This window comes from Asterias amurensis, chromosome 6, assembly GCF_032118995.1.
Source record: "Asterias amurensis chromosome 6, ASM3211899v1".
In the NCBI taxonomy this organism is placed as follows: Eukaryota; Metazoa; Echinodermata; class Asteroidea; order Forcipulatida; family Asteriidae; genus Asterias; species Asterias amurensis.
In genome coordinates, this window is record NC_092653.1 from 22,217,213 (window position 1) to 22,242,675 (window position 25,463).

The window sequence follows — 25,463 nt, forward strand, 5'->3', positions numbered from 1 at the left end:
TTGTGGACACTATTGGTAATTACTCAAAATACATATTAGTATAAAACCTCCGTTGGTAACGAGTAATGGGGAAAGGTTGATGGTATAAAACATTGTGATAAACGGCTCCCTCTGAAGTAACGTAGTTTTCGAGAAAGAAGTAATTTTCCACGAATTTGATTTCGAAACCTCAAGTTTAGAATTTGAGGTCTCGAAATCAAGCATCTGAAAGCACACAACTTCGTGTGACAAGGATGTTTTTTTCTTTCATTAATCTCTCGAAACTCCAACGACCAATCGAGCTCAAATTTTCACAGGTTTGTTATTTTATGCATAATTATGTTGAGTGAACCAAGTGGGAAGACTGGTCTTTGACAATTACCTATAGTGTCCATTGTCTTTAAAGTTTTTAATGTTATTGCTGTTCAGCTAATGTCTTCGATCTTATAAGGTTTTCACTGTTTATATATATATTATTATTTTAGCAAAGTCAACGGACACCCGGAAAAGTGAAAGCCATAACTTCACTTGTGTTATAACTTGATGCACAGTTCAGAGACGCTGAGGGCGTTTAGTAACTTCACCAATGGGGTATCAGCAAAGATCAGCCATCTTGTCTAGTTTCTGGAACACCTGGTATAGTTTTTGTCTTCAACCTCAAAATGCACCATGCTTTTAAAATCCAACATGGCTGCCGAGGACGTGGGTTTGTGTAAGTAGAAATCAACAAATGTAAGTTTTAAGTGGTTAGTTTACGCTGGTTGGATCCGGTTAGAACTGGTATCAGGAATGGGTCAAGATTAATGGTGACTGCCCGACACGGCGTCGGATGGGCAGTTTGCGTAAAAAGCCAACTTAAAAAAACCTTGTCATCTTTTAGTGTTTGATAACACACTATTTGTAGGCTTTTACCTGAATATTATGTTAATGTAGATTTATATTTCAATTTGCTCTCTAATTGATAAGATTTTAAGGTAGTAGTCTTTTTAGAACAGTAGCATGTATAATATTATTATTGTCAAATGTAATGTTTTCAATTTTATAAAAAAATAAATTACTTTTTTGTACAAAGAACTAAATTATACGACTGTTTGCTAAAGCTTTCCTACCGTGAACATTCCCTGAGAGCAAGCAATTGTATGTATTACCTAAAAAGATTTTTGATTGACCACTTTTCAGGACGTTTTAAATGTTGTTGAATAATGTCTTTATTGTGATAAATTGGTGCAGTAACCTAGTGTTGAATGTCTCAAAAAGAGGGAAAAACATAAGCTGCCGGCAGTTTCTATTGGATGACGTCATTCGTGACGTAACAGATATAAATGCAAGGGTATCGGGCCAGTGTATATTGATATAGCAGTAAGTGCGGCCTGGTGTACGTTATAGGCGAGCGGGCTTAGGTGAAAAGTTTGAAAATCCAATAGGGATACGTGTGTAAATTTGGGCGGGTAAATAAATTTTCGCTTGAGGTTTTGTAAATACAAATATTAATATGTTGTGCATTTACACTTAGTGGTTGTCTTAGACAAGCATGCGGTCTGTCTTTTGTGCTGTACATACATAAGAAGTGTTTCTATGTCCATGGTAATTTCTCTTTAAAATAGATTAACAGTATTTTGATCTCTTTTTTATTACGCTGTAGGGTGATGATTATACAAAAATTATCAAACTTTTTATTATTAATCCTTGATTTTTGGTGGACGTGCCTTTATGTGGCGTGCCCAGTGAGTTGTTCTTTTGGAGACAAATGAGTGCAATTTGCTTAAAACCCTTAAACACTGTTTTGGGGGAAACGAAACAAGTTAAGACTTCTATGCAAATAAGCCTCGTTTGTCCTTGGAGAGACAACTCTGGCCGAATCCGCCAATCAGGATCGGTTTCTGGTATCAATGGTGCTGTTTATATGCCTCTCTGTACCACAACCGCTCCTGCCTGCAAATAGCGTTCCATCGACCAATCAGATGAGAGCTTTATTGCGAAAGTAGTCGCCATGTTTTTTGTGATGTAGACGCAACACAAGTGGTGGCACATTTCCAATCCCATTACTATAACATAGGCCTAATTAAACCAAACCCGTAAAATGTATCTTGCATTTTCTCAGCATGAAGACTGAGTGATACCAGCTAAATTTTGTACATAATTTAAGGCGGGAAATGAACAGTTTCCTGCCATCACATTAATATGAACATGTTTTCAAAATGGTGCCCGTTGTTTGTAAAAGACGCGCGCTGTCGGAGGATGGAACGAGAGCGGTGCCGTGCATAGGTAAAACTTATTCAAATAATTGTAGAAGAGTAGAAGCAGTATTTAAGTTTTCGTACACGTGTGAATATTTAATTGGTTTTAATTATTGGTATACAAGCTAAAGATTTGATCAAATTAATTACTTAATAGTATTGGAACATTTTAAGATTCATAATTCGTTTAAAGAATTTTGTACATAAATGCATGAAAATGGCTGTTTGTATATTTTGATTTGAAATTATTACCTTTTAACCATTTTGTTCATAAGATATTTATCAGAAAATTAGATATTCTATTCGCTATCAAGTAGCAATATTAGTAATAATAATATATTGTCGGTGTTGATGTTTAAACACTTTCTTCATTTTTTGAATTGTTGGCGTAGGTTTTAGCGAATAATTATACATTGTGATTTTTTATCTCAACTGTGGATGGTATAACTCACTGTGGTTTGTTTTTATAATAGTTGGTCAAGTCTAATAATAATAACAATAATAATAATAACTGTGGCTTCTTTATATAGCGCACATGTCCGTCACTCGGTGACGCTCCTGGCGCTGTAAAATATTTTTTGCAAGGGACTATGTTTATGAATTATGAGACCTAATCCTAATAGCACCATGTACTATTGTACAAGGTGCTGTGGCGCAATTTGCTGCCGATCGGACCAGGAACACCCGGGCGAACCCCTTCTCTTTTCGATAAGTGCGCTGGGTTCTTTTACATGCGTTAACACATTGAACCAACGCCTTTACGTCCCATCCGAAGGACGAAGCAATGGTGAAGTGTCTTGCTTAAGGACACAAGTGTCACGGCGCGGGATTCGAAACCACATTCTGCTGATCAGAGACACCAGCGATGCATTGTTATTATACAGGGCAGAGCAAGACATTGACCAATACTCATTATAGGTTTCGGGCCAGACGATTGGCTGTTACACTCATTTTAAAATATGGTATTTTGCTAGCATTATAACAAGCATTCTGCCCAACTTCATGCGGTGAGGGGGTAGATTTTAATGAGAGTGTTTTTATGAAAGACCTTTTAAAAACAATCGACATGTCAAAGATGAATTGTCAAAGATGACACTGCTTAATTCTGTGCATGGTCACACTAGAATCATGTGCTTTACATGGCGTCATCCACTGGTAATCAGAGTCATGAAATAAGACAGCTCCTCTATAGCCGAGACCTTGGAAACAAATTGCTGAGCGATTCACAGTTTGTTGTATACCTCAAATTAGCCAGTACAAAACCATACTAGTATGGTTTTTATCCGAATAAATTCAATCAATTAATCGATCATGGCTAACTACTTCCCTCATAGTCCAAGTCCAATATTGGACAACATTTGTTTAATGAAAGACAGACTTGAGATTTTTGTGTACAAAGGCAATGGATCTGCACGATCAAGAATTTTGCTATTCTTTCATTAATAAGGTAAAGTTCAAATAATATTTTATGTGGTATGTAATATAGTAATCATTAATGAAGTCGTTTCGAAATACTTACTTTTCTATAGACTCATTTTGTTGGTTCTTGTTTTATGATGAACATTTTTATCCTAATAATTATTGTAAAAAAAGGTCTTGTGCGAGTAGAATTCCACTTTTATCTTTATAGAGTAATGTTTTAGAGAAAAGGAAAAAGTAAGTTTGCGAGTTGTGAGGGCTCGAGCCATGGGACAGACATTGTTCACACAATGGCGGGGCAAACTGGAACTAGTCTGGCCCCTCGTTTTGTATGGTATATCTGCATGCATTACTCGTACGTGCATACAGGTTATCACACAAAATGGTTGCAAAGTGGCTAGAGTAGGCTTTCTACAACCTTAATATTTCTCATGCCTTTGTGACAAGAAAACGAACCTGTGCGAGTCGGCACATTGGTCAGTGTATAAAAAATAACCCGCAAAAGCCTTCTGCGCATGACCGGGTGTACTACGTGTCTTGGCAATATGAATGTTTTGACAGTTCTGATTGGATGTTTCAAAATGTCGTCTAAAGTAAAATATATAACGAAATTTTGTATTTCGTTTTTGGTTTTGTTTTGAATTTTCATTGGCATTTGCCTATTGGTTTAATCTTCATTTCCAAAATTAAAGACACTGGACACTATTGGTAATATTGTCAAAGACCAGTCTTCTCACTTGGTGTATCTCAACATAATATGCATAAAATAACAGACCTGTGAAAGTATGAGCTCGATTGGTCGTCGGAGTATTGGGCCCATGTTGGCCTACCACAAAAGGGATACACTAAAAAATTGATTTTTAAAGTAAGTCATATTACATTTGGTGAATTCAATCTCAGTTTGAGGCAAAATTCAAATACAATTTCAAAACAAATTTTAGTATGACGAGATTCTGCTCATAGATCAGTCCACTTACGAAAGTAGGTCTACCACTCTGGGATCACTTGAAAATAAATCAATATACGAATGATTTTGAACGCCATATGGGAGGAAGGTTTAAGATTTTTAATGTTTTTACTTACTAACTTTGAATCCATAAAACTTCGACTTTCTTTGCATTTAAAGGCAGTGGACACTATTGGTAATTACTCAAACTAATTATAAGCATAAACCCTTACTAGGTGACGAGTAATGGGGAGAGGTTGATGGTATAACACATTGTGGGAAACGGCTCCCTCTGAAGTGCAATAGTTTTCGAGAAAGACGTAATTGTCCACGAATTTGATTTCGAGACCTCAGATTTAGAACTTGAGGTCTCGAAATCAACCATCTAAACACACACAACTTCGTGTGACAAGGGTGTTTTTTCTTTCATTATTATCTCGCAAGTTCGATGACCGATTGAGCTCAAGTTTTCACAGGTTTATTTTATGCATATGTTGAGATACACCAAGTGAGAAGACTGGTATTTGACAATGACCAACAGTGTCCACTGTCTTTAAATAATAAAACTTTATTGGGTAATAGACCATCATCATTTTACCAACTTTTCTTGATAATATTTGCATAGTATAATTATTGTCATTAATACAAATTTACTGTTAAACTTAATTAAATCCATCATGTTTAATTGGTGTTGTATTGTAAAAGTGACTTAATGTTATTGCACTAGGGTTATTTGCTTAACCATTAATTAATTATTTAACAGAAAATGGATGATAATTTCTTGTTCTGATCAATAAATTTATTCGTCATCTTTAAATCTCATCATTGCCTCTGAATTCGAGTTATTGTTTAAAAGTCACCGTGTTCAAGTGGTTAGACTGCAGGACTTGCAATCACAAGGTTGTGGGTTCGAATTCCCCAGCTAACCGCTGATTTCACAATGACTAGAATAACTAATATTGTTGTGTAGTTACTGAATCACAATTTCTTGATTTGTGTTATTCATAATCACAGACGTAAACCAATGTTTAATTGAATTGAGAGAGATTGGCTGTTGCCAGCTTGGTGTTTATATCCCCCTGCGGGATTTTGCCGAGTACCCTTGATGTGAAGATCATTCAAACAAACAAACAAACAATGCATTACTAACACTATAAAAATACGTAATCTATAAACAAATTTTCCTTGTGTTTACATGCACAAACAATTGAAACTATCGAGTTTTTTAAGTGAATTTATTTCTTGAAGCTATCCTTGCTCTTGGATCCACTTACATCAAACCTAGTGGCTCACCCAATTGCATACAAAATGGCAAAACATAAATATTTTGACAATTATAAACCTGTTTAGTCGCCCTAACTGTAACTTGTTGGCATGAGTTCCAGGCGCACAGCTTGTAGGTCTTGGCACTACACCGAGTGCAAAAAAAAACCCAAAGTTTTACTTTTGCGTGAGGAGAGACTTCCAGTAAACTTAAAAGTCCAACGTCCATCTCTATTTCTTTTTGCTTCTTCTCAATTCAGTGTTTCTATGCAATACTTGCTCTTCATCTTTTCTCGCCCCGTCTCAACTCTTCCTCTCCAATCTACTGTACTGTCTAATGACGCGGCTCTTCCTTGTGCCCAGAACCGGCCCGCTCGTATGACAGGGCGCCCTCAAGAGTCGTGGTAATTTTTCCATGGTGACAACAAGCAGAGTTCGACGTGAAGGACGAAATCTGCAGTAATATTTACCGTTTTCTCTTAATTTTAGACATGGAACCTGTGCATAGATAAAGCCAACTGGTAATTTTAATATAGCACTGCAAGCTGAGTTATAAAAGAAGTCATAATGCCGGGAGAAGTGCCCAAAATACCTCAAGTAAGTAAAATAATTTTGCCCTAATTGAATTATTGGAATGGCTACATGTAGCCTGTGTTTGAGCTGCATTAATTGTGCATCAGGACGCCTGTGCATCTGGCGGATAGTACTGCTGGCGGAATGTACTCGAATCCCCGTATAGTCTACCCCGCCAGCTCCATAAAGCGTTGATTGTTATTATGTATGGCCCCACTTCGGTTTATTATTTGGAAGAATTTAAGTTACCAATATTGAACATTTTGGTTGTGACTTGTGGTTTGTTTTGTTTTTGTTGGGGTGGGGGTGGGAAAGGAGGATTAAAATTCAAAGAAAAACAAAACAAATTAAACAATTCATCCTCTTTTATGCCATGTAAAGTTTAAATGTAGGCGTGCACCTTCATTATAATCTACTAATGTAATAGTATTACACTAAATGAAATAAGCATCACTCTCTACACTCTACTCTTTGGATGGTTTTGTCTTTGAAAATATGTTGGATGGATAACTTTCTGTATCCTGCCAACACTGTTTCACTCGTTTTACAAAAATGATATCCCATTGCGGTAAATTAGATACTAACTGTATTATTTCATATCGAATGAAAAAGTGGTGGCGTGATACGGAAACTTTTCCGAAATGTTGTCAAATGTATCTAGCTAAATCAGTTCAGACCATTTGAATTGAGGGTTGTTGTCGAAACAAACATAACTTTTGTTTTTTATTTCCCTACAGCCCAGGGACCATAAAGCCCAAGTCTGTATCTGGTAAGTTTCCCATGGAGTCCTCATGTTTTCCTGACACATTTTGCAGAACGAAAAGAAAACTTGTGAAAAAATGGCTCATTTTGCGCTGTTTTCAAGCATTTTCCCTTTAATACTTTGAATTCCTATATCTGAAATCCACTGCACTAGTCTAACCACTTTCACAGAAGTGCACCGCTGCCATTGTATTGTGAACTTTACAATCTGTGAGGCTGCATTGGAACTTCCATGTGATGAGTTGCAAATGGCAACAAGTGTTTTGAAAGAAATAATTCTCGTCTTGAACAAGACCAGATGTCACATCTTTACTTATAGAAACTATTTGGATGTGCAGTGAAATCGTTCCAAATAAGTGCTGGCAATGTACTCCAGTCACTTTTGGTTGCTGGCTTCATAAATTTTGTTTCAATCAATTATTTCAATTTTGACCACCTCCAATCATAAGCCAGAGAAAGTGCTTGATTATTTAAAATATTACTGAGCAGTGGAAGAAGAATGATTGTAGAAATTATTTCAAAACAGATCTAAAAATTTGCGATAATTTGTAAACCCAAACTTTAAAAATCTTCTTTCTCCCTCTTCGTTGTTCCAACATTTGTGTTAGTTTATAGATATGGGCCTGATTGTATGTAGTTTTACTAGGATTGATTTCATATCTATACATTGTAGATGATTGTTTATTTGGAAGTGTCGTGGCCGAGCGGTTAAGAGCACCGAATTCAAACTCTGGTGTTTCTGATCAGCAGAGTGTGGGTTCGAATCCCCAGCCGTGACACTTGTGTCCTTAAGCAAGACACTTTACCATTGCTTCGTCCTTCAGATGGGAAGTAAAGCCGTTGGTCCCATGTGTTGTGTAACGAATGTAAAAGAACCCAGTGCACTTATCAAAAAGAGAAGGGGTTCGCCCCGGTGTTCCTGGTTGTGGCTGCTGTATGCGCCGTAGCACCTTGTAAACCCTTATAAGTGCTAAATAATTGGGTTTCAGAATTCATCACTGCAATTACCTATCTTTCTGAAAGTTTGTATATACTCAGCGCCTTGAGTACCTTGTTTGGTAGATACGTGTGCTATATAAGACTTCGATATTATTATTTATTTAAAAAAACAGTCATTGCAACATAAGGCTGAACTACAAAAATGTGAAATTATAAAAGACTCGAACAGTAGGCCATGCACAAACAGATGGAAAGAAAGCTAATAAATGATGAATGTGATGTGTACTGTTGGAATTGCAAGAAAGGAAAGCTTGAACTTTAAATCTGTCATGAAATTCAATTCTTTGTTTATTACAGGGCGGACATAGATGTCACTCAAGCTGAGACTCTCATGAACGCCACCTCCATGGCAGCTGTTCGCAGGTCAGTCATGTAATGTTGATGAGAGCACTAACTTTTGATTTCAAATGCACATAATAGACCCTTCCCTTGAAATATGTTAATTGCATGCACATAGCGCGTGTGCACTAACATTTTCGTTGGCAAAAATAAGGGAAAAACAGGCTGTTTTGTACAAGGCTAATGGCTGCGTGATGCAGACGCGATTGCGCGTCTAGCGCCTGCTTAGTGCGCAACTCTATGACGTTTGCCAACCAATAGGGTCTGTACGCATGCATGAATGGTATCAGCATAGCATGGGAAGGATCCATTGTTTAAGCTATCACGTTTTTAGCATGTGCGAGACTGAGGAACAAAATATATTTTGCATATAATTTTTTTATTTTTATGAAAACTGTCACACATGTTGTAACCATAATATGTTGGTCTAACACTACCAGTGTAAAAGTTAGTTTACACTAAAACATGCGCTCATTTAATAGATTCTATTGTTCAGAAACGAATAAACACACTGATAATAATTATGCAAACAACATTTTATAGTGGCGTTTCATGGCCGAGCGGTTAAGAGCACCGGATTCAAGCTCTGGTGTTTGATCAGCAGAGTGTGGGTTCGAATCCAGGTCGTGACACTTGCTACGTAAAGTTGGGGTACTTTCTGCTCTACCGGCCTGGCTTCGAACTGATGATACCCAAGCCTACATCCATATGGACTGTAAAGTAGTAACCCTGTTTCAGCCCTAGAAGTAGGTGCCAATGGCCTCTGGAATAAAATAATTGTAGCCCACACCTTGAAGTGGCCTCCCGGCCTTGTGTGTCTGGCGACTTGCATAAAAAAAAACCCTAAAAACAGCAGCTTACTAAAATTTCAAGCCGTTCATCTGTAGGCATTCTAGCAGATCAGTTTAAGCTGGAAGATCATGATGAGACTTCCTCCTCTCCTGTTCTCTCGAATCTTTACTACTACACAGTGCAATTTGCTCTGGATGATGGCTTCATAGCGTGACTATAGTGAAACACGCTGTAGCTATTGTATACTTATTCTGTACTTGATCTGCAGCATTCTAGCAGACCAGTTTAAGCTGGAAGATCATGATGAGACGTCCTCCTCTCCTGTTCTCTCGTTTCTTTAATACTACACAGTGCAATTTGCTCTGGATGATGGCTTCATAGCCTGACTATTAGTGAAATATTCTGTAGCTATTGTATACTTATTCTGTACTTATTTGATCTGCAGCATTCTAGCCGACCAGTTTATGCTGGAAGATCATGATGAGACGTCCTCCTCTTCTGTTCTGTTGGATCTCTACTACTACACAGTACAGTTTGCTCTTGATAATGGCTTCAATAAGGAGCAGCTTAGTGCCTTCTTCTCTATCCTCAAGAAGACGCATGAAGTATGCAATGGTGAGTGCTTTCTTCTAATTAAAGAGAGTCAAATTCAGTTTTTGAGAACGGCTGTTCAATCCTGCCTGCATGTGCGTGTTGTGTACATCATGTAGTGTTGATTTATTCGCTATGTAATAATGTGTTCATGATTTGACTGCCGATCTCCATGTGGAATGAATGTGCCAGTCAGGCTGGTATTTGGCGTTATTCATGAGCCTCAAAGTGTGCTGTCAGATGTTCACGCTGCAGCCATGTGTGAAATCTTTGCAAGGCGTTTATACCACTGTCATTAATTATTAAGACTAGCCAGTGTGGCTAGCGTGTGGCCTAATTTCTCCAATATCCTCTTCTCCATAGTGTTGCCCAGAGGGTTGCTGTGTATCTTTTGGACACCTTGTAGACCCTACATTTGGGAACAGTTTTGAAATTTCCAGCAAATTTTGAAACCATTTTACTAAATCCTGGCTAAAACCTTGCTCTACTCTGCTATACAACTCCTCTCTAATTGGACTTGAAGATTAGAATGCCCAACCCAGGGATAAGCGCTTGTTGTCTGGGCAAACTGGCCTAGTGATGAATCCTTCACTTTGGCAATTAGATGTAGCAGGATTTAGGACTGTAAAGGGCAAATTAAATAGATCAAACAATACACAGTCTAAAAACACAAGGCTGATTAGTTCGTCCTTGGGTGGGATTCGAACCCACGACCCTTGCAATTCTAGAGCAGTGTCTTACCAAATGAACCACCGAGATTACCCGGTAGCTAGAGGCAGTTCAAACCCTATGTTTCAGCAATGGGTTCCGCAAAGATTTTAATAGATAAATGTTATATTATGTATTTATGTTTGGGATTTTTTACAGAAACCCCATTTGGTAACCTCGAGCAGACATATAGCTACTTCAAAGAGATGGTGTTGTGCCATGCAGTCAAGGTAATAAACCAAAACACTCAAAGTCTTTTTGTGAAAATTTCTACAAATGCATACATGTACGTAATAACTGAATCAAACACGATGCCTTGTCTTACAATGTTGGGAAAAAAATATGCATTGAAACACAACTTTTTTGAAAGGTTGCAAAAATTTCTTGAATTCAACTGTCTGTTACAGATTGCATGTACATTTTGGAAGACATTGGTATTGACAAGTTGACAAACAACAACAATGTCTTTAAACTCAGGATACACTTATGGTACATGTAGTTGTCAAAAACCAGTCTTCTCACTTGGTGCATCCCAACATATGCATACAATAACAAGCCTGTGAAAATTTGTGCTCAATCGATCAACGAGGTTGCAAGAAAATAATGAAAGAAAAAACACCCTTCTTGCATAGAATTGTGTGCTGTCAGATGCCTACGAAAGGCTTCATGCCTAAAGCTTTTCTCAGATTCAAATTTGGTGTTGAAAATTACCTCTTTCTCTGAAACTACATAAGTACTTCAAAGGGAGTTGTTTCTCACAATGTTTTATAATATGAACAGCTCACCAGTGCACCTCACCAAGTCTGTTTTGCCCCTCATTAAACTTGTAGAGTAATTTACTAACTGATTTTGTTTTTCCTTTAGCGTCCACCATGGAGCATCAACCTATTCAGCCCAGACCAGGTTAAGATCATCACAGAGTACATTCTCAATACTTACTTCCGTCACTATAAACTCTACAAGTACGTCTTCACACCCATGGTCAGATTGGACCTGTCCATTTCCTACGCGGGGATGCCAGAGACTCCTGTTCCCTCTGAGGGTGAGTAATACTAATATTTTCCACCACTATTGGCCTCTTTTCCTGGATAAAATCAGGGCCCAATTTCATGGCTCTCTGCTTACCGCCAAATTCTTGGCTGACGATCACCATTACTCGCATACTTTACTGTTCAAGCGTGGTATTTCTGTGCTAGCTGTGTAATACAGAATGCCTAGTCATGCTAAGTACGCATCCATGAAAGGATTCCCTGCTTGTGTACGAGAGCCATGAAATTGGGACCAGAGATGGGGTCAACCAAACAGGGATGGTTTATCAAAAAGTCGTCCAATGAATGGCTTACTTTTTAACCCCTCTTACAGTCTGGCCAATCAACGTCATTCATATGGTTTTGACTGATTATGCACTGTACCAGCCTGCAATATGACAACATCATGTGAATGCATACTACATGTACTACACAGTAAGAAATACCTTGTGCACAGTTGGGCTACCTTACATAAACTGTAGTTTAATAGCTTGTGAAATCACAAGCAAAATTGTGTGTGTGTTTTTGTTTGTTTTTTTGCGGTGAATTTAAACACCTGTCTGTCAGAAAAACACTCGATCCTGGCACACATAAAAAAAAAGTTTTCAAGTACGTTTTAAGCTAAAGAGAGTGTCTACTAGTCTGAGGTTCAGTGGAAGTGCATTCCAAAGAGATGGTCCAGCATGTGAGAGAGAACGGTCTCCCTAAGTGTGTTTAGAACAAGGGATGTTGAGGAGCATGATGCCTGTACAGTGAAGCTGTCTTGTAGGAACACTAAGCTGTATTGGATGCTGGATGTATTTAGTGAGTCTACTAGTCTGAGATTCAATTGAAGTGCATTCCAAAGAGATGGTCCAGCATGTGAGAGAGAACGGTCTCCCCAAGTGTGTTTAGAACAAGGGATGTTGAGGAGCATGATGCCTGTACAGTGAAGCTGTCTTGTAGGAACACTAAGCTGTATTGAATGCTGGATGTATTTAGTGAGTCTACCAGTCTAAGGCTCAGTGGAAGTGCATTCCAAAGAGATGGTCCAGCATGTGAAAAAGAACGGTCTCCCCAAGTGTGTCGTGGATCATAGTGTTTGTAGAGCGTATTCTAACTGCTTCTAATCCAACCTTGTTTTTGTTTTACTATTGCAGCTGGTGATGTGAATGGCGAACAATCAGTGGAGGGAGAGCAGTCAGAGGAACAGCTGAACAAGGAGGAAGAACAGCAAATAGAAGAGCCACCTCGAGGTACAACTCAACTTTGAAATGATTAACTTCAAGTTAAAGACAAATTAATTTTAAGTGTAAAGATTGTGAACAACGGTAAAAGAAAACGTAATTTATAGTTGTGTGTGCAAACAATCTTTTTAAATTTTTTAGTAACAAGAGACCTGCCATGCAAATACATTGTAGCTCAGCACCATTTTTTTTTTTTTTTTGGGGGTGTTCATCCTGGCAGGCCTTGAATTTTATTCTTGGGGCACAGCCATTTTCCTCTGGAAATGGAAATTGTACTTGAACTTTGCAAAGCTTTGTTCAGGGGTATTTTTAATTGAGAGAAGAAGATTTTGCACTATCAAACTGGTATGTATAACGAGTCGTTTAGTACAAGGATACACTGTTTTTGCATTAACATTTGAGCATCAAGAATTATTTGTCATGTATCGTTACAGAAGAGACTCCGGCTCAAAAGGAATTGCGAAAGCTGATCACATCCCAGTTGAATGATGAAATTTCCAGACTGAGGACATCACTGGGCGAGCAGATCCAACTAAACGATGAAGTGCTTCAGAAAAAGTTGGCGAGTGTTGACGGTGGAGGCGCAAAGAGCGGCAAAAACTCAGGCAAGGCAAAGAAAAAATGAGTTTTCACGATGTTACATTTTTGGTTGGTCTTTCGGGGAGTGTATAATTTGATTACATTAAAACCACAACCAGGACGAGGATCAGTCTGAATCCATCAAATAAACTGTGCAAGTCTTGCATGTGTTCAAAAGTTAAGACCTGTGCCCAATTTCATAGAGCTGCGTTAAAGGAACACGTTGCCTTGGATCGGTCGAGTTGGTCTTTTAAAACAGTTTGTTATAAAATCGTTATGGTTAGAAAGATGTTGTAAAAGTAGAATACAATGATCTACATAAATATGCATCAAAATTGCGTGGTTTTCGTTTTACCTCGTCGACAAACACGGTCGGCCATTTATGGGAGTCAAAACTTTGACTCCCATAAATGGCCGACCGTGTTTGTTCGCAACGTAAAATGAAAACCGTGCAATTTTGAGTGATACTTGTGTGGATCATTATATTCTACTTTTAAAACATCTTTCTAACCATATGCATTTCATAACAAATGGTTTCAAACGCTTTTCATGGACCAACTCGTCCGATCCAAGGCAACGTGTTCCTTTAAGCACACGAAGTAGCTAAGCACAACAAACTTATGCTTAGCAGAATAAGGTTACCAGTCGAACCACCATCATGTCACATATGTAAAATTTGTGACTGGTGTCCTGCTCATTTCTGCTTAGCAGACAACTGAGGTGCAATATTTTCTGCTTACGCAGCTCTGCGAAATTTGGCCCCGGTAAAGTGCACTATTTTATTTATTGATACCTCACCACCCAATGCCTCAAATCATATTTTTTGTTTCCTTCACACATTAACCCTTAGAGACCATTCATGTTAAAGGCACTGGACAAATCCATTTAATAATTGTTAGCATAAAAACTTGCTTGGTAACGAGCTCCATTTGAAGCCACATAGTTTTTGAGAAAAAGGTAATTTCTCATTAAAATATCAAAAGACTTTTAAAAGGCCTGAAGCCTTTTATTAGTCATCTGAAAGCACACAAATTTGTGCAACAAGGGTGATTTTTCTTTCGTTATTCTCTTCCGACTTTATGATGAATTGAGTAAAAATAATTAACAGATTTGTTATTTTGTGCATATGTTGAGATACGGCAAGTGAGAAGACTGGTCTTTGACAATTACCAATAGTGTCCAGTGTCTATAAGAGGGAAGGTCTATGTTGTATATCATTTATTTAAGCATCACAGCTTTTCACTGCATTTATACAATTGTATGAACATACTCTGTTGTATTTACATACACTGCACTCAAATATTTTGTGACCGGGCAATCTCAGTGGTCTAGTTGGTAAGACATCTGCTCTAGACTGGCAAAGGTTGTGGGTTCGGATCCCACCGGAGTAATATGCCTGTGATTTTTCTTCAAAGAATGTGGGGAAGTACATTGGGCTTATACATGTCGTTGTGAGGGCTAAAACCAAATAATATTCTACAAATTTTGTTTACTTCAGGTCAGTGCTCCAACAAAAATCTGTAAATTTATACACCGTTATTTTGGGGTTTTGTAAATTTTCAGAGTGGGGTGAAGGAGTTTCCTTGTTTATGTTTGTAGGGGAAAATCTTTAATAGAAAAGGATCTATGTGCAAGTTATATAAATCATATAGACCTTATGCATTGACTTCATCCAGCCGCCTTCTTAAAGGCAAAACGATGACGAAATAATCAAAAGCGCACAAATTTGTACGTGTTGCGCACAGGTTTGGCCAATGAATGGCAGCTTTTTTACCTCTAGGTGAGGGCGCCCTTCTGATATGACATCATGTGCATAAGGTCCATTACTGAATGCGTTTTGTTCGTGCATTGTTGCAGAAGATAATCCCTCAGTGAAATCTTCTTTTTAAAGACAGTGGACACTGTTGGTAATTGTCAAAGACTAGCCTTCACAGTTAGTGTATCTCAACATATGTATAAAATAACAAACCTGTGAAACTTTGAGCTCATACAATCGGTCATCGAACTTGCGAGATAATAATGAAAGAAAAAACCACCCTTGTCACATGAAGTTGTGTGCGTTTGGATGGTTGATTTTGAGACCTCAAATTCTAAACTTGAGGTCTCGAAATCAAATTCATGGAAAATTACTTCTTTCTCGAAAACTACGTCACTTCAGAGGGAGCCGTTTCTCACGATGTTTTTTACCATCAACCTCTCCCCATTACTTGTCACAAAGAAAGGTTTTATGCTAATAATTATTTTGTGAAATTACCAAGTGTCCACTGCCTTTATTCCATATTTCACCAGTGATCATATTTTGCGACAATACACTCATATGCAGGCCTGGAATTTCATTTAAAAAGGGCAAGCCCACTTTCACTTTGCAAAGGGCATTTCCAATAGAAATCTTTAAAGCCTAAGGGGCACCAGGGCCAAGACCAGGGCACTGAAGGCAATGGACCTCCGGGGCCTCCGCGTAATCCCAGGCCTGCATATTCATCCAATATTTGCATCTTTTTTTATATTGTGATATTTATGTTGCTGTTTAAAGGCAGTGGACACTATTGGTAATTACTCAAAATAATTATCAGCATAAAACCTTACTTGGTAACGAGTTATGGGGAGAGGTTGATAGTATAAAACATTGTGAGAAATGGCTCCCTCTGAAGTAACGTAACTTTCAAGAAAGAAGTAATTTTCCAGGAATTTGATTTCAAGACCTCAGATTTAGAATTTGAGGTCTCAAAATAAAGCATCTGAAAGCACACAACTTCGTGTGACAAGGGCGTTTTTTTCTTTCATAGTTATTTCGCAACTCCGACGACCAATTTAGCTCAAATTTTCACAGGTTGGTTATTTTATGCATTTGTTGAGATACACCAAGTGAGAAGACTGGTCTTTGACAATTGCCAATTACTGTCCAGTGTCTTTAATTTGTTATCAGTGTTTTTGTAAGATAAATACATTCTTCTTGAAACTATTTTAAAAACCAGCACTTCATTTGTAAATAAAACAAATTTAAACTTCTGTATTCAAATGCACAAGATTTTGTTTCTTTTATTTTTGTTCTCAATAACAAGTGTTTAATATAAAGACTAACCATTAACTCTTATGTACACCCAACACAATGCATTCAAAATGACTGCGCATGTCTGCAAAAACATCCATGCTTAATGTTAGCATTACTTAACGTTGCTGTAGAGGCATCAACACAGCTCATTGCTTAGAAAAGTCAACATTAATCCTTTAAAGGAGTATGCCCCCTTTTCCTTCCCAAAATGCCTTTCGACAATGAAAAAAAATCAGCCAGGCGAGAATCGCGATATAAGCTCTATGAAGATACTGAAGCTTAAAATGTTGCCTACATGCTAAGCAAAAAAACTTGCCAGTCGCAAACATGTTTCCTAAATCGTGGCTGGTAACCTTTTTCTTGGCTGGTAACCTTATCCAGAAAAATATAACACAACAGCGACCAAACTTTTCAGCTTTGATCAATTGTTCTCGATCGTTTCCGAGGGTTAAAGGAACTGTCTTCTGTGGTTTCCTGGCCCTGTTCATATGCTTCCATTGTTGAAGGAGATCCATGTTCTTCCTTTGACCTTGGAACGCTTCTTAGACCATCCATCTAGGAAAAACGAAACATAAAAACCCTGAATGAAAACATTTTTGTATATTTTTTTTATGAGAGATCAACTAACATTACAATGCCATAGACAGCCACTGCAAGGTGAGGGCTAAACTTAACTGTCACAAGGGCCACATTGCCACGTACTTCATGGGCTGAAACAGGGTTACCCCCTTCACAGTCCCAAATCATGTAGGCATGGGTATCATCCTTCCCAACTTTTAACGAAGCATTTATGGTTAAGTGCCTTGCTCAAGGGCACAAGGGTCATGACGGGAATTCAAACCCACACTGACCACACCAAAGCTTGGGTTCGGTGACCTAGACTGCCCGGCCACGACAAAACATTTGTAAGTTAATTCAAAACACTGATGATGGAATGGCAAATGTTGAAGGGTAAGTTGTAGTCAATTTATGACGGTACATTGAAGTATGGTTTCTGGGGGAATTTGGAAAATGAGTTTAAAAAGTTAGTACATAAAAATGTCTATTTACCGTGATCTGATAAGGCACTGTCAACTCTTGTTTATTGGGCGACTTGTAGAGATTTGCGTACCTTAAACAAAAGGAAGAGATAGTCAGGAACAAGAACACTAATGGGAGACTTTCAGGACGCTTGGTGGCAGCAGACTTACCAGGTAAAATCCATTGTTCTCGGTAATGTGCGCATGCTCAGAACTACGTAAACAATGGACATTTACCCGGTAAGTCTGCTGCCACCTAGCGCCTCAAAGTCTCCCATTACGTGAATTTCCAATTGGTAAAATTCTGTGAATTCTACTTGCTGGTTTCACTGAGAGTCTTATCCGCTGTTATTAGTAATTTAGTTGTACACATTGGAACCCACTTCCTCAAGACCAGTGATCCTGACCTACAGCTTACTTACTATTTTTGTCAAGATTTATTTGGTAGATTTTTATGATTCAAAGTTACTTTCATGATAGCATTTGAAAGTGTCGTGGCCGAGCGGTTAAGAGCACCGAATTCAAACTCTGGTGTTTCTGATCAGCAGAGTGTGGGTTCGAATCCCCAGCCGTGACACTGTGTCTTTGAGCAAGACACTTAACCATTGCTTCGTCCTTCGGATGGGACGTAAAGCCGTTGGTCCCATGTAATGTGTAACGCATGTAAAAGAACCCAGTGCACTTATCGAAAAGAGAAGGGGTTCGCCCCGGTGTTCCTGGTTGTGGCTGCTTAATGCGCCGTAGCACCTTGTAAACCCTTATAAGGTGCTAAATAATTGGGTCTCAGAATTCATCACTGCAATAACTTATCTTTCTGAAAGTTTGTATATACTCAGCGCCTTGAGTACCTTGTTTGGTAGATACGTGCGCTATATAAGACTTCGATATTATTATTATTATTACCACTGTTTCTCAATACGTCACACTATAAACAAGATTTTTTTGGGTATCTAGTGTGTTAGTAAACTCACAGGCAGTGACACAGTAAATTTACCTCTGGTTGTCTCTCCAGAAGAGGATTAATCTAATAGTACAGGCGTGACCCCAGCTCTCTCCTAGCGCTGGGATAAGGCGAGAGGGTCCACTGCCAACACGGGTTGTCATCTGATTTGTCAACACAACCTAGTCAAGGGAAAAAAAAGATACGGGATAGAAAAAATTTGAAATGGATCAATTTCAATATGTACCATACCTTCTAAACTTACATTTGATGCATGGGTTTCGTCTGCATTAAGGGAAGCTCCATTCAAAAACGAGGCTAAAATGAAACATCCTGTTCATCTGACAACTCACACCTGTTATCTTTATGTAATTCCTTTTCCAAACAGTGGACTCAATTGGATCATGCACAAACCAGTAGAGCTGCCCCAGTCAGATTAACTGCTCATCCATTAAGTTTAATGACCTAAAGTAATTCAATATCTTGACTTGGTAATTTCTAGGAACACTTACAGCTAATTGGTGGTTTGATGCAACTCTAATTAGACTTTGCGCCAGTCCATTCAGAAGTCTTGTCCTCAAGGAAAAGTCATCAAAATCATGCCGGAAGTGGAAAGCAATGCTGTCAACCACAACAAGTTTCACCTGCAACAAAACAATTCTTTATTTTCAGTTATTGATCTAAAAAACACAACCATAAATGAGACATGCAGACCTGAAACTGAAGACATTACTTATCTTGCCCTCTCAAAGATGAAGTTTTAGGGATGTATAAGTTTGTTAGGTGTTCAGGCACTCTGCCCAGAACAACTAGTGTTTGAACATTTCTAATTTGTTTTACTTCTTTTTTTCTCAGTGTTGAGAAAAGCACTGTACCTTGTTATGTTCCTTGAGAATATCTGGAAGAAGATTGACTAATGCAAGCAGCTCGGTGTAGTCATGGCAACGGAAGTAGTGAATACCAGCCAGAATCTTCTCCATTGAGAACGATCTCAGCGCCTCTTCCAGCTCTGGTGAAAATTTACAATAAAAAATATATTTGATTTTTAAATAGTGCGCATAATCTAGTAGCTAGCTTGAGGCACTTTACAACATACTATCTGTAATAGATGTTAAAATTGTTATCCCGTTTTACCAGGCATGCAAAGACCATTCCTCAAACATCCTCACCTCCCTCGGTAGTCTTTTGTCAAGGCCTTCGTGGCTTGGACAGCTTCGTGGAGCCGCGGTCCCAAGCGACTGGAACGAGACCACACACGCGAGTGGCGAAGCCACGTAGGCCTTTTCCAATTTGTTTTTGCGGTTTTGTTGATGAAATATTCTTAGAGTATGAAACGTGCATGCTGACCCACTAATGTATGCTGACCCGCTGACCCCCGTTGCTTGGGACCGCGGCTCTGCGAAGCTGTCCAAGCCACGAAGGGCTTGACAAAAGGCGACTCCATCGGGAGAATACAACCCCAAGCTGCTAAGTTAGCAGTATTAAGCACAAAGGGGTTAGTCCAAAACAATACTGCCTCAGCCCTCTCAGGTTCACATTTATATACCTGGGTGTAGAGAAGCAGTTATGGTCAAGTGATTTGGGTAATGATACAAGTGTCATGACCAGGAATTCAAACCCAAACTCTGAATTGATCAAAACTACCAAAAGTCGAGTCCGATGCAGTGATGGGACAAGCACCCTGAATCTCATCTGGAAAAAACTATTTTTGAGTTAGGCTGTTTTGCCATGGAAGGGCCACTGGCTACATGTATACTGCTCCATATGTCTATAACATAATATTGTACCCTTGCTCAGGTCTTCTTGTATCTCTGCAATGCCTCTGCAATGTTCCACCATCGCCACGGCCATGTCTGCTGCCCTCTGTGGGATGAAACTTCCCTCTGTATCAACGTATATCGCTTCTCCTTCAACACCTCCGAAAAACTGTGGTATCTGTACATCGACCGCAAGCTGGATACTAAATCAATAAACAAGTTAAATATCTTCAATATAGTAAAAGGAAAAAAAATCAAACACTTTCAATCTTGGCTGTGCTCCGTGGTCATAATGGGTTGATGTGGCTGGCAGCTGAATGCGCCCTTACATGCCTGCTTCTCGAACACGTTGTAGCCGCGTCCTTCGCAATTTAGCTCTAGCTGCGAGTAAGGACGATTAGCCCCCGAAATGATTTAAACTGGCAGCATCAAAATTATTAAATTATTGAATTGATAGTCTTTAGAGGGAAAATATATTGTTTGGTAATCTCTCTCAAATTTAATGGCAATTACAACTGCTGGTTAGAGATCCTACAGCAGCTTTCGATAGTATACAGCATTTTGAGAAACATTTCACTTAGAAGTTACATGTAAATGTATAAAGACATGAAAGATATCAGTTTTTATGACCCAAATTTTGAATCTGAGAAGCACTACCGTCAGAAATGCTTCTCACATTGTGAATTCCTTTTAGGGATCATTCTACCTGCAGGGACATTATATATATATACTCCGCGATATAAACACACCAAATTTTTCACATGTTAGTTTATTGAACAACAGTATACTTTGCCTTCAGAATTCATGATTACGTGTTGATTTCACTTCAGGCAAATAGCTAGGCCTACACAACTAGATTTCAAAATGCTGTGGTATAAATAAATAGTATGGGTTTTACAATTTTATGACTTTCACCATGTCTGTGTCTTCCCCACGCCAGGGGCCCCACAAATCTCTGTTATCTTGCTAAGAGGGACACCCCCTCCCAACATCTCGTCCAAGTCTTCACAGAATGTAACGATGGCAGGGGATGCCTTCTCATATTGTAGCATTTCTAAAGCTGTCACTGTCCTCTTATTGCTCTCTGGATGGTGATGCTGGTTCCCCACTAAAGATGTACTGCTGCTAGGGGTACGTGAGTTGGGCGTTGACGATACAGATGTTGCGCTTCTCACCATTGTTAACACATCTAAGGCTTCTTCTTTGGAAATCCCAATTTCTAGAAGAAGAAAAAATATTACCATTCATGAAAATATTAATAAAGTATAACTGAACTATCATTAAAACAATACTTTTTTCTTTTGCATATTTGGGGAAGCATTGCATGGATCGTGCAACAGTTGTAACATTAAATGTAGAATTTCATTTTGTTTTAACTTACAAAATATGCATCACCATATAGAATAGGCCTATAATTTTAATAGTTATCTAATCAGTACATCATGACAAATGCAGACATTTTGCATGGGAATATAATTAGGGAATTTAAAATTAGCCCAACTTGTGTTGTGTGGCTTGTAAATTTTGACATAGCCGGTAGGCGATACACAAAAGTTAGTAAGTAGGCTTCACGTTGGGAAAATAAAGTCTGAAATTCAAAATTAATCCAAGTCGCCCCAAACAGTCACAATTATAATATAAACAAATGAATACACACTGGCACTGTAGTACTGCCTTATTCAAATACACCACGCCATATCGTAACTGGTTAACGCAAAACTCTGCACAATTCTACCTCTGCTCAACTCAGTCGGTTTCATTTCGAAAACATCTTCCACCATTCCGAAACCATTGTCCTTTAATTTCGCCCTTATCGGTGGAGGAAATGGAAAGCTTCCCAATTCACGATGCATCACTTGATTTAAGCTCCAAAATTGATAAAATACGTCTATTTCCAAGCTGTCGTCTGCAAAGTTTGTTTTGAAAATGGCTCAACTTTTTAACCTTTGACATTATCCTTGGTTGCACACGCGCTAAAGGTGGAGAGTGGTACCAGACAAAAATCGCTGGTTCTCTTCACAGTATGGCATATCAAAATACGCAGCAGCGTACCAGTGTTTACAGCGCCTGACTATAATTTCACGAAATTCAAAAACACTCAGAGCTGTGCATCTTGGTGGACACTTATTCTCAAACGTTTGGGGTTCATTGGTACACACTATTAGTATCCGAAGTAATAAGGCTACACTAAACTGGCAGCAACAGTCCTTACACTTCCCACGATTGGCCGTGTACACAACACAGCGTATAATGAACACGCACGCTAAGTGCGTATAAAGACCCCACTAATATACCCTTCACAGAACCCGTCCTCATAGTAATTAAACCTCGACGGAATTTCTTCAAATTTTTAGAATGTATTAATGAAGAATGTAGCTTAATAATTAATATTTTTTCATATTTTTCCTATGTATAGTTGTCAACTTATTCAAAGTTAAAGTCATCTCAAACGTTTGGGGCTCATCGATTTCCAAGTACCGCCAATACAGCGTATAGTTAACAGGCACGCTGACTGCATGAAAAGACCCCACTAATATACCCTTCACAGAACCCGTCCTCATAGTAATTAAACCTCGACGGAATTTCTTCAAATTTTTAGAATGTATTAATGAAGAATGTAGCTTAATAATTAATATTTTTTCATATTTTTCCTATGTATAGTTGTCAACTTATTCAAAGTTAAAGTCATCTCAAACGTTTGGGGCTCATCGATTTCCAAGTACCGCCAATACAGCGTATAGTTAACAGGCACGCTGACTGCATGAAAAGACCCCACTAATATACCCTTCACAGAACCCGTCCTCATAGTAATTAAACCTCGACGGAATTTCTTCAAATTTTTAGAATCTATTAATGAAGAATGTAGCTTAATAATTAATATTTTTTCATATTTTTCCTATGTATAGTTGTCAACTTATTCAAAGTTAAAGTCATCTCAAACGTTTGGGGCTCATCGATTTCCAAGTACCGCCAATACAGCGTATAGTTAACAGGCACGCTGACTGCATGAAAAGACCCCACTAATATACCCTTCACAGAACCCGTCCTCATAGTAATTAAACCTCGACGGAATTTCTTCAAATTTTTAGAATCTATTAATGAAGAATGTAGCTTAATAATTAATATTTTTTCATATTTTTCCTATGTATAGTTGTCAACTTATTCAAAGTTAAAGTCATCTCAAACGTTTGGGGCTCATCGATTTCCAAGTACCGCCAATACAGCGTATAGTTAACAGGCACGCTGACTGCATGAAAAGACCCCACTAATATACCCTTCACAGAACCCGTCCCCAACGTATTTAAACCCCGGTAGAATTTCTTCAAAGTTTTAGAATCTATTAATGAAGAATGTAGCTTAATAATTAATATTTTTTCATATTTTTCCTATGTATAGTTGTCAACTTATTCAAAGTTAAAGTCATCTCAAACGTTTGGGGCTCATCGATTTCCAAGTACCGCCAATACAGCGTATAGTTAACAGGCACGCTGACTGCATGAAAAGACCCCACTAATATACCCTTCACAGAACCCGTCCCCAACGTATTTAAACCCCGGTAGAATTTCTTCAAAGTTTTAGAATCTATTAATGAAGAATGTAGCTTAATAATTAATATTTTTTCATATTTTTCCTATGTATAGTTGTCAACTTATTCAAAGTTAAAGTCATCTCAAACGTTTGGGGCTCATCGATTTCCAAGTACCGCCAATACAGCGTATAGTTAACAGGCACGCTGACTGCATGAAAAGACCCCACTAATATACCCTTCACAGAACCCGTCCCCAACGTATTTAAACCCCGGTAGAATTTCTTCAAAGTTTTAGAATCTATTAATGAAGAATGTAGCTTAATAATTAATATTTTTTCATATTTTTCCTATGTATAGTTGTCAACTTATTCAAAGTTAAAGTCATCTCAAACGTTTGGGGCTCATCGATTTCCAAGTACCGCCAATACAGCGTATAGTTAACAGGCACGCTGACTGCATGAAAAGACCCCACTAATATACCCTTCACAGAACCCGTCCCCAACGTATTTAAACCCCGGTAGAATTTCTTCAAAGTTTTAGAATCTATTAATGAAGAATGTAGCTTAATAATTAATATTTTTTCATATTTTTCCTATGTATAGTTGTCAACTAATTCAAAGTTAAAGTCATCTCAAACGTTTGGGGCTCATCGATTTCCTAGTACCGCCAATACAGCGTATAGTTAACAGGCACGCTGACTGCATGAAAAGACCCCACTAATATACCCTTCACAGAACCCGTCCTCATAGTAATTAAACCTCGACGGAATTTCTTCAAATTTTTAGAATCTATTAATGAAGAATGTAGCTTAATAATTAATATTTTTTCATATTTTTCCTATGTATAGTTGTCAACTAATTCAAAGTTAAAGTCATCTCAAACGTTTGGGGCTCATCGATTTCCTAGTACCGCCAATACAGCGTATAGTTAACAGGCACGCTGACTGCATGAAAAGACCCCAATAATAAACCCTTCACAGAACCCGTCCTCAGAGTAATTAAACCCCGGTAGAATTATTTCAAATTTTTAGAATCTTTTATTGAGGAATGAAGCTTAATAAATAATATTTTTCATATTTTTCCTATGTATAATTGTCAACTTATTCAAAGTTAAAGTCATCTCAAACGTTTGGGGCTCATCGATTTCCAGTACCGTCAATATAGCGTATAGTCAACACGCACGCTAACTGCATGAAAAGACCGCACTAATATACCCTTCACAGAACCCGTCCTCAAAGTATTTAAACCCCAATAGAATTCCTTCAAAGTTTTAGAATCTATAAATGAAGAATGTAGCTTAATAAATATTATTTTTTCATATTTTTCCTATGTATAATTGTCAACTTATTCAAAGTTAAAGTCATCTCAAACGTTTGGGGCTCATCGATTTCCAAGTACCGCCAACACAGCGTATAGTCAACAAGCACGCTGACTGTAATAACAGATCCCACTATTATACCCTTCACAGAACCTATCCTCATAGTATTTAAACCTCGACGGAATTTCTTCAAATTTTTAGAATCTATTGTTGAGGAATGTAGCTTAGTACATAATTTTTTTCATTTGGGGCTCATCGATTTCCGTGTACACAGGGGGCTATTTTCACTCGTGTCACCTAAGAGCTTCAACTTTCCGAAAACTTTGACCAGCCGTCTTCAAAAGTTGAAATATCGTCATCGGCCGCAGTAAGCACAAGCATAACACTTATACAGTCGATTCGATATCT

The 25,463-nt window shown here is 38.2% G+C and overlaps 4 protein-coding genes across 6 annotated transcripts in view; 3 read left to right on the forward strand and 1 right to left on the reverse strand.

Annotated features, from left to right (window-relative positions):
* The window catches only part of LOC139937966 (nitric oxide synthase-like protein), a 145,347-nt gene extending 140,000 nt beyond the window's left edge, over positions 1–5,347 (forward strand). For both annotated transcript variants that reach the window (XM_071933279.1, XM_071933280.1), the window contains one exon: positions 465–5,347. In XM_071933279.1, coding sequence (XP_071789380.1) covers positions 465–492 — 28 coding nt within the window. In that variant the 3' untranslated portion in view covers positions 493–5,347. The remainder of the gene's footprint in view (positions 1–464) is intronic.
* A 912-nt stretch (positions 5,348–6,259) lies between these two features.
* Positions 6,260–16,454, forward strand: LOC139938751 (cilia- and flagella-associated protein 119-like). Its single transcript, XM_071934370.1, has 8 exons — positions 6,260–6,441; positions 7,155–7,186; positions 8,476–8,541; positions 9,755–9,924; positions 10,768–10,838; positions 11,473–11,650; positions 12,776–12,871; positions 13,297–16,454. Exons 1-8 carry the CDS (start codon positions 6,412–6,414, stop codon positions 13,485–13,487), a joined length of 834 nt encoding a protein of 277 aa, XP_071790471.1. The 5' UTR covers positions 6,260–6,411; the 3' UTR covers positions 13,488–16,454.
* A 21-nt stretch (positions 16,455–16,475) lies between these two features.
* On the reverse strand, positions 16,476–22,158 carry LOC139938752 (DNA repair protein RAD51 homolog 3-like). Its single transcript, XM_071934371.1, has 8 exons — positions 21,945–22,158; positions 21,125–21,428; positions 20,240–20,412; positions 19,328–19,461; positions 18,965–19,096; positions 18,507–18,634; positions 17,544–17,604; positions 16,476–17,048 (listed from the first exon to the last, which is right to left on the reverse strand). Exons 1-8 carry the CDS (start codon positions 22,060–22,062, stop codon positions 16,905–16,907), a joined length of 1,194 nt encoding a protein of 397 aa, XP_071790472.1. The 5' UTR covers positions 22,063–22,158; the 3' UTR covers positions 16,476–16,904.
* A 133-nt stretch (positions 22,159–22,291) lies between these two features.
* Positions 22,292–25,463, forward strand: part of LOC139938865 (uncharacterized) — a 31,615-nt gene continuing 28,443 nt past the window's right edge. For both annotated transcript variants that reach the window (XM_071934508.1, XM_071934509.1), the window contains exon 1: positions 22,292–22,315. The gene's annotated coding sequence lies outside the window, so the exon portion shown is untranslated. The remainder of the gene's footprint in view (positions 22,316–25,463) is intronic.

What these genes read in the sequence shown, in the direction of transcription:
- LOC139938752 (XM_071934371.1), bottom strand. Translation starts at nt 22,062, where the DNA reads ATGCATCGTGAATTGGGAAGCTTTCCATTTCCTCCACCGATAAGGGCG. An exon ending in GTGGGGAAGACACAGACATG is followed by an intron (nt 20,413 to 21,124) that starts GTGAAAGTCATA and finishes TTATTGATTTAG; the next exon opens with TATCCAGCTTGCGGTCGATG. An exon ending in TTCTCAAGGAACATAACAAG is followed by an intron (nt 19,097 to 19,327) that starts GTACAGTGCTTT and finishes GTTTTGTTGCAG; the next exon opens with GTGAAACTTGTTGTGGTTGA.
- LOC139938751 (XM_071934370.1), top strand. Translation starts at nt 6,412, where the DNA reads ATGCCGGGAGAAGTGCCCAAAATACCTCAA. An exon ending in TCCATGGCAGCTGTTCGCAG is followed by an intron (nt 8,542 to 9,754) that starts GTCAGTCATGTA and finishes TTTGATCTGCAG; the next exon opens with CATTCTAGCCGACCAGTTTA. An exon ending in GACGCATGAAGTATGCAATG is followed by an intron (nt 9,925 to 10,767) that starts GTGAGTGCTTTC and finishes GATTTTTTACAG; the next exon opens with AAACCCCATTTGGTAACCTC.